At 36.1% G+C, this 14,806-nt stretch overlaps 1 protein-coding gene across 1 annotated transcript in view; it reads left to right on the top strand.

Annotated features, from left to right (window-relative positions):
- PCNX1 (pecanex 1) overlaps positions 1-14,806 on the top strand; it is a 161,880-nt gene that overhangs the window by 88,314 nt on the left and 58,760 nt on the right. The window contains 5 exon segments of the mRNA XM_070417286.1: positions 2,402-2,555; positions 5,379-5,411; positions 8,244-8,415; positions 9,124-9,234; positions 12,333-12,424. Coding sequence (XP_070273387.1) covers positions 2,402-2,555; positions 5,379-5,411; positions 8,244-8,415; positions 9,124-9,234; positions 12,333-12,424 — 562 coding nt within the window.

Here is a 14,806-nt window from a genome sequence, read left to right as displayed (position 1 = left end):
GTAGTGATTCCTGAGAGATGGGAAACAAATTATGTGAGCCATAGAGTCTAGCAGACTTCCTGAGTTAGAGATGGAGCTGAGTCCATAGGACAGAATATCAGAGAAAGGATTACTGTTCACAGAGAGGGCCTCAGATTCAGTAGGGTCTCCTTGACTATTCAGCAGAGTACTGATAAGTGAATGTATGTGAAGAAGCCACCTGAGGCCAGGGAAAGAACCATGTGAAAGAAATAGAACAGGGCCAGGAATAATCCTGTTCCTACCAGCCAGATGGAAGAAACTCACAAGTCATATTTCATTGTGCAGCATACTCAAGAAAGCCTTGCCCTAGAAGTGGGGAATAATCAGTCCTCGAGTGAACACTACTCCATACCCACATACTAAGGCAAAAAGATGAGACCTGAAAGGATCAGACTGTTTTCAAGTTACATAACAAAGCTCAAGAAGATTTATAGAAATCCAGTTCTCACACCCACTAAGTTAAGGTTCACTGTGTCTGCATCCAAAGATTACCAACTGTGCAAGGAAGGGGTAAAATATGATTTATGAGGGAAGTAATATGTCAATTGAAACCAACCTGTAATTGTCACAAATATTAGAATCAGCAGTCAAAGACATTAAAACTGTTAAAATTGTATTCCATATGTTAAAAAAAGTTAGGTAGATACATAAAAAATAAAAATATAAAAAAAGACCCACAGCAAACTTATAGAGATGAAAACTAACATGTCTGAGGTAAAAAGTACAATGGATGCCATTACTATTGGATTTCCATGTGCAAAAAAAAAACAACAACTCATATTCTTACCTTTCACCATATTACAAGAATTAATTCAAAGTGGATCATAGGGTCCGGCCGGTTAGTGTGGCTCATTGGTTAAATGTCAGCCTATGAATCAGAAGATCACAGTTCAATTCCCGGTCAGGGCACATACTAGTACTCAGGTTATGGGCTTGATACCCAGTAGGGGGCATGCAGGAGGTTGCCCTATCATTGATGTTTCTATCTTTCTCTCCCTTTCCCTTCCTCTCTGAAATCAATAACAAATATATTTAGAGGCCCAAATGTAAAATCCAAAACAAAAAAAATTTCTGGAAAAAACAAAACATAGGAGAAAATATTTGTGACCTTGGATTAGGCAAAATTTCTGATATGTAACACCAAAAATAAGATTAGTAAAAGAGCAAATTGATAAATTGGACTTATCAAAATTTAAAACTAAGGAAGCCAAAGGGGAGCACAAGTACAGTGTCTAGCAATATAGACGGTATGTGGAGTAGCAGGATTGACAAGGAACACTGGATTCAGCAAATCTGGAATTCCATAGCTGCCATATGAGATCAAGGAAAATACCACTGTATTTTGAAAATTCTGTAGAACTTGTTTTAATTTTGTAGAACTAACATGTAATAGTAGAGGGATGTTTTGTAAATATTAACTTTAGCACATTTGAGGACTAAATATGGCATTGACAACAAATTAATACAAACATTTTCATGGTTATGAGAATAATTCTTTATGCATTATAGAACAATATATAGAAAGATTTTAAGACAGAGACCATTCATAATCCTTTCATTCAGAGAGAACCATTATTAGTCGTATCATTTTGATACGTTGTCTTTTTTAACCCATATCTGTACTTTTTTAAGATAACAGGACGTATCTTCCTATGGACATAGTTTTGTGTTCTGCTTTCTTTGTGTAGGAAATGAACAATTTTTTAAAAAAATATATTTTTATTGATATCAGAGAGAATGGGAGAGGGAGAGGGAGAGGGAGAGAGAGAGAGAGAGAGAGAGAGAGAGACAGAGACAGACAGACATCAATGATGAGAGAGACTCATGGATTGGCTGCCTCCTGCCTGCCCCCTACTGGGGATCGGACCCACAACCTGGGCATATGCCCTCATCGGGAATTGAACCGTGACCTCCTGGTTCATAGGTCGATGCTCAACCACCGAGCCACGCCAGCCGGGCACAAATGAACAACTTTTTAATTTTCTAGAAACTGTCTTGAGATTTTGTTTTTTTCAAACTTGTTTTGTTGTATAGCTCTTTTATTTGTCATCCAAGTTGGTTAGTTATTTTGCAACAAATTTGACAGAAAAAGATGTTAAGAAGAGTGAAGTTTTAAAAATAGAAATGAAAACTGTATTATGCATTAAAATAAATACTTCACAATTCATTATAGCATGCTTTATTTATACATAAGAATTTGTTTTCATTTTCCACATAAACTAGCTTCTTTTTCAGTGTGATCCAAAATCTTACTCAAACCCAGTACCAAAGAAAATCTCAGCAAACAAACTATGAATTTAATATTGGTGACTTTCTTACTTCACTCTGATTAATTTCTTATATTGATAATATACTTACTCATAAGTTTTCCTATCTACAGGAATCGTGAGATTCTGGAAAATGTGTTAGCTGTCATCCTTGCTATTCTTGTAGCATTTTTGGGATCTATTCTTCTCATACAAGGCTTCTTCAGAGATATCTGGGTCTTCCAGTTCTGCCTGGTGATAGCCAGCTGTCAATACTCACTACTTAAGGTACCAGCATCTCTCTTCTTTTCTGACTGTGTTAAAAGGGAGAGAAAGTTTCATATCATTCACTGAATTATATAGTAAGGATATTAATTTTTTAAATTTATTTTTGTTGGATGTTTACATCAGATTGAGTAGGGAGCAAAAGGGACATATGAACTTTAAAAATTAATGAAATGTAAATGAAGCTTCCTTAAAACCATTTTTGGTATTAAAAGAAAGTATTTGGGTATTTGTTACAAATAAGAATTTGCATTTAAAAATTTTATTTCTTTTAAACTTATCAACAAATTCTGTATTTTGTCTTTTATTCTGTATGTGAAGTTTATTAAAATTCATCATTGATAGATAATAATGTCAAAACTAGTATGTTCCTTTGGGACATTGAAAAGAGAAGATTGGCATCCTTTTGCTGTTGTTTTAATAGTGGCTCTATAATATCAAAATTGATCAATTTTAAGCTTTCAAAAAATGGGAGAATCATCTACCAAATTTTTTACCTCCTATGCAAAATCTGTGGACTGTTAACATGGACTGTCTTCTTTCCTTTCTTTCATAACCAGTAAATACTCTTGCTTGTATTGGTTATTTGCCTGATATATGCTAACATGAAGAACACTCTCCCATCTTGAAAACTATTTGCTTAGTTCTGTTTATACCATCAGCTGTCCAGATGTTATTGATAGGCATCTGACTGAATAAACTGCCTATGTCAACTACTTCATTTCTTCAGGACCCATTCATACTTTTTTCCTTATTGCAGTACTAAAATTACAGTCTTTGTGGTTGCAAGTAATCTCAAATTGCCAAATTTATGTCTTTTTCTTAGGCTTCATTCTCTATAAGTATTCACTTAACATCTATGAATACTGTCTTCTATTTTTACATTCTCTTCATTATTGTTTGTGACTTTATTTTATTTATTTTAATATATTTTTATTGATTTTAGAGAGGAAGGGAGAGGGAGAGAGAGCCAGAAACATCAGTGACGAGAGAGACTCAGTGATCAGCTGCCTCCTGCACACTGCCCACCAAGGATAGAGCCCACAACTTGGGCATGTGCCCTGACTGAGAATTGAACCGTGACCTCCTGGTTCATAGGTGGATGCTTAACCACTGAGCAACACCAGCCAGGCTATGCTGCCATCTTGACTGGAAGCCCCTCTTTGTTCTTTTGACTACTTCTTAATTTATGAGAATTCTCTAGGGTTTTATTTGGCCCTCTTCCCAATTTGCAATTCCTTGCAGTGAAGTCATACTGTTTTATTACTTTATTTGTTATGCCTATATAGGAATTATGCCCAGTTTTATATCTCAAAGTCTTCATCTTTTTCACAAGCTTTAGTCCTATATATTTAACAGGCATTTGGCACATTTAAAAATAGCACATCATCATCTTCTGATAAATATTTTCCTTTCCCAGTTGCTTTGCTTTTGACAGTAGTATACCAACTCAAAATCTTAGAGCCTCTACTCGTTCCAGGTTACTTTGATTAAATGTGGTGATCTTATGTTATCTGGCCTTTGTTCTTGCTTTCCATTTTAACCACCTTAATTCATTCCTTTATTGTCTTAAACCATTTAAATTCATTCCCTGGTTCCAATGTTTCCTGTCCCATTCATCTTGTTTGCTGCTTTTAGGTTAATATGGTTAGACATGGAAAAGGTAAAATATGACAGATTTTTGAAATTAGTTAACTAGAAGAATAGTAATATCATAAAAAGATATAAGAAAGGCTGAACAGAAGCTTTAAAGGATAGATGTTGGAATTGAAAGAATGCCTCAGCCCTGACTGGTTTGGCTCAGGGGATAGAGAGTCATTCTGCAGACTGGGAGGTCCCCAGGTTGGATTTCGGTCAAGGGCACATGCCCAAGTTGCAGACTCGATCCCCAGTGTGGGGCATGCAGGAGGCAGCCGATCATTGATTCTCTCTCATCTGTGATGTTTCTGTCTCTCTCTCCTCCCTTCTTCTCTAAAATAAATAAAAATATATATTAAAATAAAAAAGAAAGAATGCCTCATCTCATATCCTGCCAAGAGCCACATGCCTAACTCAGCAGGCATAGTCCAATCTGGAAATGTAGGGTGGTGATAGACCATCTTAGTGAAATTGTTGGTTTTGCTATTGGAAAGAAAAGTCATGATTTGGGAAGTAATAAAACCTATTGGACATTTTTATGGAACGTTGATAAAATCTCTTGCAAAGATATTGCCTAACTTATTGGATGATTTTTATATGAAAATGCAGATAATGTATTAAATACAAATACCATTGAATTGTTTAGTAAGTGTGGAATTTATGGGCAGAACTAGAATTCTTTTTATAAGATAACCCATGTTCTGTGCATTTCCTGAAAGGTATAATGCTACATAAGAGAACATTCTACCTAAGTATATGATTAACCACTATGCTATACATCTGAAAGTATTACAAAATAATATTGAAAGTAAATGGTAATGGAAAAATCTTAAGATTTAAGAAAAACAGGAAGCGTTCTACCATAACATACTTATTTGTAGTAATGAGGCAAGCAGTAGGATGGATCTGTCAACCATGTGCCATTTCCAAAACGTTTAACTAGATGCAAATGGTTCATTAACTATAAATAAGTTTAAGAGTCTACAAAGATTTTAGATGTTTTTTAATACGATAGTGACACCACTGCCTGGAGATGATGTTTTATCTTCTGTTAATGTTTCAACACAATTAATGTAGGTCATTTCTTACCTGTGGAATATTTACTGAAATTATTTCAGGCATTTGAAAGTTGCTTGTAAAATTACCAGGACTTCAGTAGGATAATCTCTCTTTCTATTTCATTTTTAGAGTGTTCAGCCAGATTCTTCTTCCCCCAGACATGTAAGTCACTCTCATATGCCTTTAACTCATAGTTCTTTAACATGCATCAGACCTTTTTGGGGGTCATATGTCAGATTGAATGAAGATTTATGTTACTATATTCTCATCTAAGTTTTGACACACTCCTAGAAATGAAGGTGGTTTATTAGCATGAAATAAAATGCTATTGTAATTGTGGACTCTAAATCTTGATTGAAAATGAGCAAAGTAATTCACTTTTTACAGCCTGTCAACTAGGTAAACATGGTTCATATAAAATCATGATTATTTGATAACCTGCATTTACTAACTTTTGAACAATAAATCATGAGTAAATATTGAAAAATAGAATTTTGAAGTATATTTTGCTTCAGTAATCATTCATGTATATTTTGCTTCAGTAATCATTAGGAGCAAGAATAAAGAAGAAATACATTGATCTGGTGTTTAGACCCATAGACACAAAGGAGATTAAAAATACTGTTATTCACTTTGTGACTTAAGATAAGTATTAGCTCCCCGTACTATTTTAAAGCATGATTCAGGTTTAGATCTCACACTGAAATATTTATTTAATAGAAAGACTGAAGAGCATTCTCTTTAAAGTAGTTCAAAATTAGACTCCAAGAACAGTTATGATGATGCCTTTTTTCTTGAATATAGCTGCTTTTACCCATATACAGAGACACTTACTGAGACGAGATGAGCAAAACAAAACACAGAGGCACATGACAGTCTTTCAACTACTTGCTTATTGTTTCGTAAGAATGCTTTTGAAGTATAATGATATATGGAAATATTGAAGTTTTTATTTTTACATAATTTCAGACTTAGGGAAAATTTGCAAAAATTGTACAAAGAATTCCTGATGCTATTCACCCAGATCCCTGTGTAAACATTTCACCATATTTGGTTATTCCCTTTCTTGTTTTCTTCTCTCTCTCCCTATACACTCACACACACACTCACACACACACACACACACAGTTTCTAAACTGTTTGAGAGAGCATCATAAACACGATGCCTCTATAACTCTAAATACCTCAGCGTGTAATTCCTAGAAACAAAGGCATTTCTTTACATTAATTAAATATAATTATCAAAATTGGGACATTAATATTAATACAATACTATTTTCTAAGCCACAATTCTTACTCAGGTGCTTCCTGTTTTTCAGTTGGCAATTAAAACAATCCCTGATTATGCATTTGGTTTTTTAGCCTGCTCTAATCTGCAGCAATTCCTTTGTCTCTCATGATATTGGCATTTGTGATGGGCACAAGCCCGTTATTTTGTAGACCATCCATCAGTTTGAGTTTGTTTGATGTTTCTTCTTGATTAGATATAGGCTGTGCTTTTGATAGGAACACTCAACAGTCATGTTCTCAGTGTATCACTTCAGGAAGCACATGATGTCGATTTAACCTTTTCTTGGTGGTGTTAATTTTCATCTTTTGGCTAAGGATAGTTAGTGCCTGCAGGGTTTTTAACCTCTGCAATACTAACATTTTGGCCTGGATAATTTTTGTTGTAGATGAGGGTGCTGTCCTGTGCATTATAGGATACTTAGCTTTATCTCTGATCTCTGCCCACTAGATGTCAATAATACCCCCACCCCAATTGTGACAACCAACATTGCCAATATCCCCTGGGGGTCCAAATCCCCTCCCACTCCCTTGAGAACCACTACTCAAATGGTACTATTTTTCTGTTGTAGTTAATAAATATCCTTAGAGAGATACTTTGAGATTATATATGTCCAGTTGCCCCTCAGACTTGTTTTTAATATCTGTTGATGTTTCTTGCCTGAACCATCACAGTAAGTAAGGAATAACTTTCCCTTGTCTTTATTTTTTGTATTGGTGCATATTTATAGATTCTTATTCAATCAACTATATGATGTCACTATCATTATTTATTTTGATGTTCAAATTATTTCTGATTTGGTCATTTGGGAGTCTATCAAGCTGCCTTCTGTATACTTTTGACATATCCTTATCAATCTTTAAGTACTTCCTTCCTTTTTTTTGCCTAACAATGTGTTCCAAGCTCACATTATACTTTCTCTACTCTAGTCTGAAACCAGCCTTTTCTCCATGGAGCACTGGTTCTTTTTACTGAGTAATGGTATTTATAAACTGAGATCTGGATGGCAGTAATCTATATTACTAGAATGTTGTTGCTTCTAGGCCCTCTCATTGGCTAAAGCTGGGAAATAATATGTATGTATATACATATGTACATACATACATATATACAGTTGGCCCTTGAACAATACCGGTTTGAACTGCATGGGTCCACTTATACATAGATTGTTTTCAATAAATACTGTAAATGTATTTTTTATTCCTATTGATTTTTTAAATAACATTTTCTTTTCTCTAACTTATTTTATTATAAGAATACAGTATATAATACATATAACATACATAATATATGTCAGTCAACTATTTATGTTATTGGTTAGGCTTCCAGTCAATATAGGTAGGCTATTAGTAGTTAAAGTTTTTGAGCAGTAAAAAGTTATATGCAGATTTTCAACTGTTAGGGGGCAGTATTGGTGCCCCTAACAATTCAAGGGTCAACTTTATACACACCAACACACACACACCTATTCTTATATCTGTTTATATACATATTAAAAATTATGAGCTTATACTGATAACTGTAATTGAATCCAGTGTCACAGGGTTTATTTAGTTCTTCCTCCTTTCCATATTTGTAATTCCCTTTTGCGACAGTTTCCATATGCAAACTTCTACCCTTAGAATAGAAGCCATAAAAAAATCTCAGTAGCCAGTTGTGACTCTTAAAATTATCTAAACTAACTTGTCTTTTAATACCATTTTCAGGGTCATAATCGTATCATTGCCTACAGTAGACCAGTTTATTTCTGTTTATGTTGTGGTCTTATTTGGCTCTTGGATTATGGAAGCAGAAACCTTACTACAACCAAGTTCAAATTATATGGAATAACTTTTACCAATCCACTGGTGCTTATATCAGCCAGGGATTTAGTTATAGGTGAGTCATTTTTAAAATATCTCAGATCTTAACATTAATTTATTTGTACACAGTTTACTGATAAATAGGTCAGTTGCGTAGATGAAAGTAGTTGTTTGTTTGTTTTTTCAAATGTATATTTTTATTTATTTCAGAGAGGGAGAGAGAGAGAAATAGAAACATTAATGATGAGAGAGAATCATTGACTGGCTGCTTCCTGCCCACTCCCCACTGGGGATTGAGCCCACACATGTGCCCTGACCTGGAATTTAACTGTTCCTCCTGGTTCATAGGTTGTCACTCAACCACTGAGCCACTCAAGCATGGCTAAACGTAGTTTTAATAGGCTTGTTTTGTTGTATAGTGTAATCCTCTCAGTGAGGAACAGAACTATAGGAGTATTATGGATGAAGAAAAGCTAATGATGAACAAATATAGTAATTCTTCTATTCTTAGAGGAGATGATGAAAGCCTTCCTTTGGATTCTGTGCCTTAGGTTTCTATTGTGTGAAAATGATTGAAACAATTTTAAAAGCTGTTATAATTGAAAAGATTATTTTGAATACCCAAGCAGTTAATGTAGAGAGAAATAATGTAGATTGATATCTTTTAAAATTTGCTTTGTAGTTATGTTAATTTGGGATTTCTTTTTATCATTTTCTGATCTTAAATGAACAAAACGATAGATGAGGAATACTATTTTTAATATGCTTTTCTTTCCTTCTATAGTGTTTACACTCTGTTTCCCAATAGTATTTTTCGTTGGTCTCCTGCCTCAGGTGAATACATTTGTAATGTACCTTTGTGAACAATTGGATATTCATATCTTTGGTGGTAATGGTGAGTACTTTCTCAAAAATTACAGTTTACCATAATCCTTTTACAGATCATTAAGTAATAAACTGAAAATAAAATTGCTTTTAAAATTTTCATTTTAGAATTGAAATTAGAAAGAAAAATATATTTATTTAATAATTGAAGACTTGCCCTCACCGGTTTGGCTCAGTGGATAGAGCGTCGGCCTGCGGACTGAAGGGTCCCAGGTTCGATTCCGGTCAAGGGAATGTACCTTGGTTGCGGGCACATCCCCCGTAGGGGGTGTGCAGGAGGCAGCTGATCGGTGTTTCTCTCTCATTGATGTTTCTAACTCTCTATTACTCTCTGTAAAAAAAATCAATAAAATATATTTTTAAAAAAATAATTGAAGACTGAGCAGGAATCCTATCTAATAATAGACAAACATGGCAATTAACCATAACTTCGCTTCCCTTCCCATTGGCTAATCAGGGCAATATGCAAATTAATCACCAACCAAGATGGCGGCCGGCAGCCAGGCAGCTGAAGTGAACAGGAGGCTTGCTTGCTCCAGTGATGGAGGAAGCCAAGGTTCCCCGCCTGCCGCTGCCGGCCTCTGAGCTGCACTCTAAGAAACAATGTTGCAATTATAGAAGCTAAACAAACCCCAGAAACCTGCTTTCAGCCAGCCGGGCCTCAGAGCTGGAGTTGCAACAATGTTTCAATTATAGAAGCCAAACAAACCCAGATACCTGCTTTCAGCAGCCGAGGCCTCAAGCTGGAGCCGACCTCAGAGCTAAAGCCGGCTCTCAGCTCCAGTGATAGCCATAGAAGGTAAATAAATCCCAGGAAAAAAAAAAAAGAAAAAGAAAAAAAGGAGAGGTTGGGAGCTTCAGTCACCTGCCAGCCTGAAAACGGACCTCAGCCCCTCACCCAGACTGGCCAGGCACCCCAGTCGGGACCCCCACCATGAAGGGGGTGTGACCAGCTGCAAACAGCCATCAGCCCCACATCCAGGCTGGCCAGGCACCCAAGCGGGACCCCCACCCTGATCCTGGACACCCTTCGGGGCAAACCAGCTGGCCCCCACCCGTGCATCAGGCCTCTATCCTATATAGTAAAAGGGTAATATGCAAACTGACTCTAACAGCAGAAGGACTGGGAATGACTGGTCACTATGACACACACTGACCACCAGGGGGCAGACTCTCAATGCAGGAGCTGCCCTCTGGTGGTCAGGGCGCTCTCACATGGGAGGAGCTCTGCTCAGCGACAAGCCAGGCTGATGGCTGCCAGTACAGCGGTGGTGGTGGGAGCCTCTCCTGCCTCCTCAGCAGTGCTAAGGATGTCCGACTGCAGTTTAGGCCTCCTCCCCGCTGGCAAGTGGACATCCTCCGAGGGCTGCTGGGCTGCCAGAGGGATGTCTGATTGCCATCTTAGGCCCAATCCCCCCGGGGAGTGGGCCTAAGCCAGCAGGTGGTCATCCCCTGAGGGGTCCCAGACTGAGAGAGGGCACAGGCCGGGCTGAGGGGGGGGGGGACCCCCTCCCCCCCAATGCACAAATTTTTGTGCACCAGGCCTCTAGTTAATTTATATATAGGAAAGAGCAATGAAGTCTGATACTTTAGTGAAAGATATGGGAATAATGGAATTGATTTGTAAGTTATAGTGCATTTACATGGAACCTGTATAGACTTATGAAATATTTATGAAAGGTCATCTATCCCAAATTAAGCTCTGATACATGGCATTGTATTTGAATTTTGAATTGGTATATGCATTTGGTGTGTCTGTGTATTTGGTTTTAGTGCGTTGTTTTATCTTTAAAATGGGAACACCAAAACCAGGATACTTTTAGTAAAAGCATTTTACTAAATAAGCTTTTTAGAAGTACCTCTGTTTTTAGAGTAGAATGTGTGAACATGAACTGACATAGTTAGAAATGTATTTTCCTATTATATGTGTACTTCATTTTCCAGAATAAGTAAGACCAGTATTACATTGGAATAGAGATGGTTTGCATAATTTGAAAATAACCCTGTGGGCAACCACTGTGGTTAAAATATACTCTTATTTGATTTATACCATTTAAAGTTTTGTTCAAAAATATGTTTGCAATAGAGAAATAATACAGAAGGAAAATAAATATCTGTAACTTATAGTCCATTTCTCTTCATATTTTACATTTCACTCATTTATCTTCCAAATATATGCATTGAAATAATCACTGCTGATATTATGACTTAAATTTTAAATAGAAACTAAGCGTTTTCTATGTTGCTATGAATCTTAGAGCATTTTTAATGTTATGAAAAATTTTTGAAAGAGGCATGAATTAAGACTGCGCTGGTCTTCAGCATAGCTTAATGGGTAGAAGACAGTTTTAGTAGTTAGGCACTGCTATAGGTGCTATATTAATCTAAATATGGTGGCGAGGGTTTAATGTCGATCATTTATAACAGTGGGCTTTGTCATAATGTGATTTAAAGATTTGTGCAAGGTACTATTTGTTAATTATCTCCTAAGGAAAATTTTTCCTGTAACCATATAAAATTACCATTAAAGAAAATTTGTTATCCATATGTTAAAAATAAAGGCTAGCTATCTTAGCCATCACCTTTTTCTTAAAACTTATAATCCCATTGGATCTTTTGTTGTTGTTATTATTAGTAGTCAGATCTGTTCTTTTTTTGTGAGAATTAACAAACACATGGGAATACAGTTTACTTCTCTGGGTACGCAGGTTCTATTTACATAGACTAGTATCTTTCAGTGAATACTTAATATATCTCCAATTCCTTCTCAGGCCTCAGCAAGCTTAATTTCCCCATACTTTTGTAAATACAATAAGATACATTCTTGAAGCACAAATGTTTTTGCTATGTATAAGTGTTCATTACTTCCAAGGTGAATATATTTTATATAAAAAATTGTGGATAGTAAATATTTATTTCAAAATCCTTTGAAAGGATGAAGTAACTGAATTTTTAAAAATCAAATAATTATAATCAATATACCATTTTAAATACTTTTCAGTGTCCTTTTCAGATTTGTTTTTTCCCCCATAAATGTTTAGAAAACATTAATATTCTCTCTCTATTTCCCCCCCCCCCCCCCCCCCCCCCCCCTCTTTTCCTATCTAGCCACTACCAGCCTGCTTGCAGCACTCTACAGTTTCATCTGTAGCATTGTGGCAGTGGCCCTACTGTATGGGTTGTGTTATGGCGCTTTAAAGGTAAGTAATATGTTGTAAGTGTGTTTTGTCTTTAATGTTATTTTTCTATATTAAGAATGTTTTCAGTGGATTAATGATTTTTTTCCCCAGTGCACTTTAGCATGAATTTCCATGATCATTTTGAACATTACTCTCATTTACTTAGAAATCCATTTCATAATTAACCCTTATTAAAAGAAAATCCTTTTCTATGCAATAATTAGAGGTTATTATTAGAAACAGATTATTCAAACGTAGACTAATCTGAGATAGAGGTGGACATGCTAATAACAGAATATGAAGTTAATTTTAGATTTCTAGTTAAGGATATATGCAACTACCGCTCATATTAAGACTTCGTAAAACTTAGGAGAACAGGGTCAAAGACTGTAATTTAAGATACATTCTAGCAAATTAATGCACTGAAATTTATTGTTATTATTGGTTTAGAAGGATCTGGATGAGCCTTATTAGCTCCATTTTTAAAAGATTTTCACCAAATTGTAAATCTTGAAATTATGAGGGACTTAATTGATAGTGATTGGGGACTCTGGGTAAGAAGAGCCAGAATAGGCTCCCAATGACTTTTGTGTAGGGTCTGGCTTACACAGCCAGTTAGGTAGTGATACTTAATGCACAAAATTAGAAACCTTGGCATTTAGTGAGGAAGGTGGTGGTTTAAATTTGGACACGTTTATTTGTTGACATTTAGGGGGTATCCAGAGATACATAGTAGAAAGTTATATGTAGAGGGGTTTGAGGTAGTGATTAGTAGATTTGGAATTCATCAACACAATTAAATCAAGAGTAAGAAAAAGACTACTGATACGGACTGACAAGAGAAAATGGCTGAGGATAGATCCCTGGGAAATGCCAATTTTGAGCATTGGAGGTTTATTGAACTTGCCAGTAAATAGAATAGTGGTCATTTGGTTTAAGAAGCTAGATTAATATGAATTTAGGTATGAATGGATATTAAGCAGATGTATTCTACTCTTTGTAGAATATAGTTTGGAAACTTGTGCATATGCTAGGGGTTGTTTTCTGGTTTTTGATTTTTTAAAAAAGATCTGAAACTTAATTGCATTTTTAAAAGGGAAAGGGGAATAGTCAAGTAGAGAGGGCGATATTTGATGGAGCTAAAGGAAGGAACTGGAGACACTTGATCCGAATCCACACTTCTTCCATGTGCACCTGTAAAGCTTCCTAGTACAGAGGTTTTAGATCTGTTTTGAGTCATATTTTGTTAAGTTAGTCATTATTTGGCAGTTGCAGTTAAAAAGTGTAAGTTTTTCTTATGCCTAGTTTACAAAGGCCTGTTTATTTAGCCGAAGAGCAGCAGTTGTAAAATTGCCAGCTAAGAACACTGTGTCCTCAGGTAGGTAGGAGGATAAGTTTTTGCCTTCTTTCTTACACATGGCTTTTGCAATAGACTATTTTAGTGTTCTATGTCACCCATTATAATAAAACTAATCTGCAGATTTCGTTATATACATGAACAAAGATTATGTGCGAGGATTTTATTAGAGCAGTGTTTGTAACAGCAAAAAGTTGGAAATAACTAATATTTGTTATTTGTGAATGGTTAAATATAGTGTAGCCATACAATGGAATACTATACAATCATAAAAAAGAATAAAACAGATTGTTGTATGCTAATATGGAATGATTTCCAAGAGATACTATTTATTTGTTTTCAACCTTTATTGAAGTATAATCTATATACAGTGGGGCCTTGACTTACGAGTTTAATTCGTTCCAAGACCGAACTCGTTAAGGAGCTCGTTAATTCAAATTACTCTATCAACTCAATGCAAAAAAAATCGGCCGAGAGGCAGCTGGTATCTCAAAAAACTCGTTAGTTGGGACACTCGTAAGTCAAGGCCCCACTGTATATAAAAGCCTAAGTGACTGTTATGACCAAACGACCAGAATGACTGGAATGACGGGTCAACCAGTCACTATGACACACTCAACACAGGGGCTGCCCCCTTGTGGTCAGTGTGCTCCCACAGCCAACCTCCCCCAGTCCCTCCCCTCATCTGGCAGGCCCTGGCTGGCAGCTCAGACTCTGGCTGGCCCGGTCCCAATCGGGACTGGGCAAGATGGCCCCAATAGACCCTGATCACCGGCCAGGCCTAGGGGCTCCAACTGTGCACAGATTTTGTGCACCGGGCCTCTAGTTGATAAATAAAATTGTAAGGTATTTAAAGTGTACAACATGATGATTTTATACGTGTATATATTGTGAAAAGATTTCCCTCATCCATTTAACTCAGCCATCACCTCACACATCTAACTTTTTTGTGTAGTTCTACTCGCTTAGCAAATTTCTGTTATGTAATACAGTGTTATCAATTATAGTCATCATATTCTGTATTAGCTCCTTAGACCTTATTCATC

The sequence above is a fragment of the Myotis yumanensis genome, unplaced genomic scaffold (assembly GCF_028538775.1).
Source record: "Myotis yumanensis isolate MYYU_CA2020_CCGP unplaced genomic scaffold, mMyoYum1.0.hap1 SCAF_1, whole genome shotgun sequence".
Taxonomy (NCBI): Eukaryota; Metazoa; Chordata; class Mammalia; order Chiroptera; family Vespertilionidae; genus Myotis; species Myotis yumanensis.
Note: the sequence above shows the minus strand (reverse complement) of the source record. Positions and strands in the feature narration are given on the sequence as shown.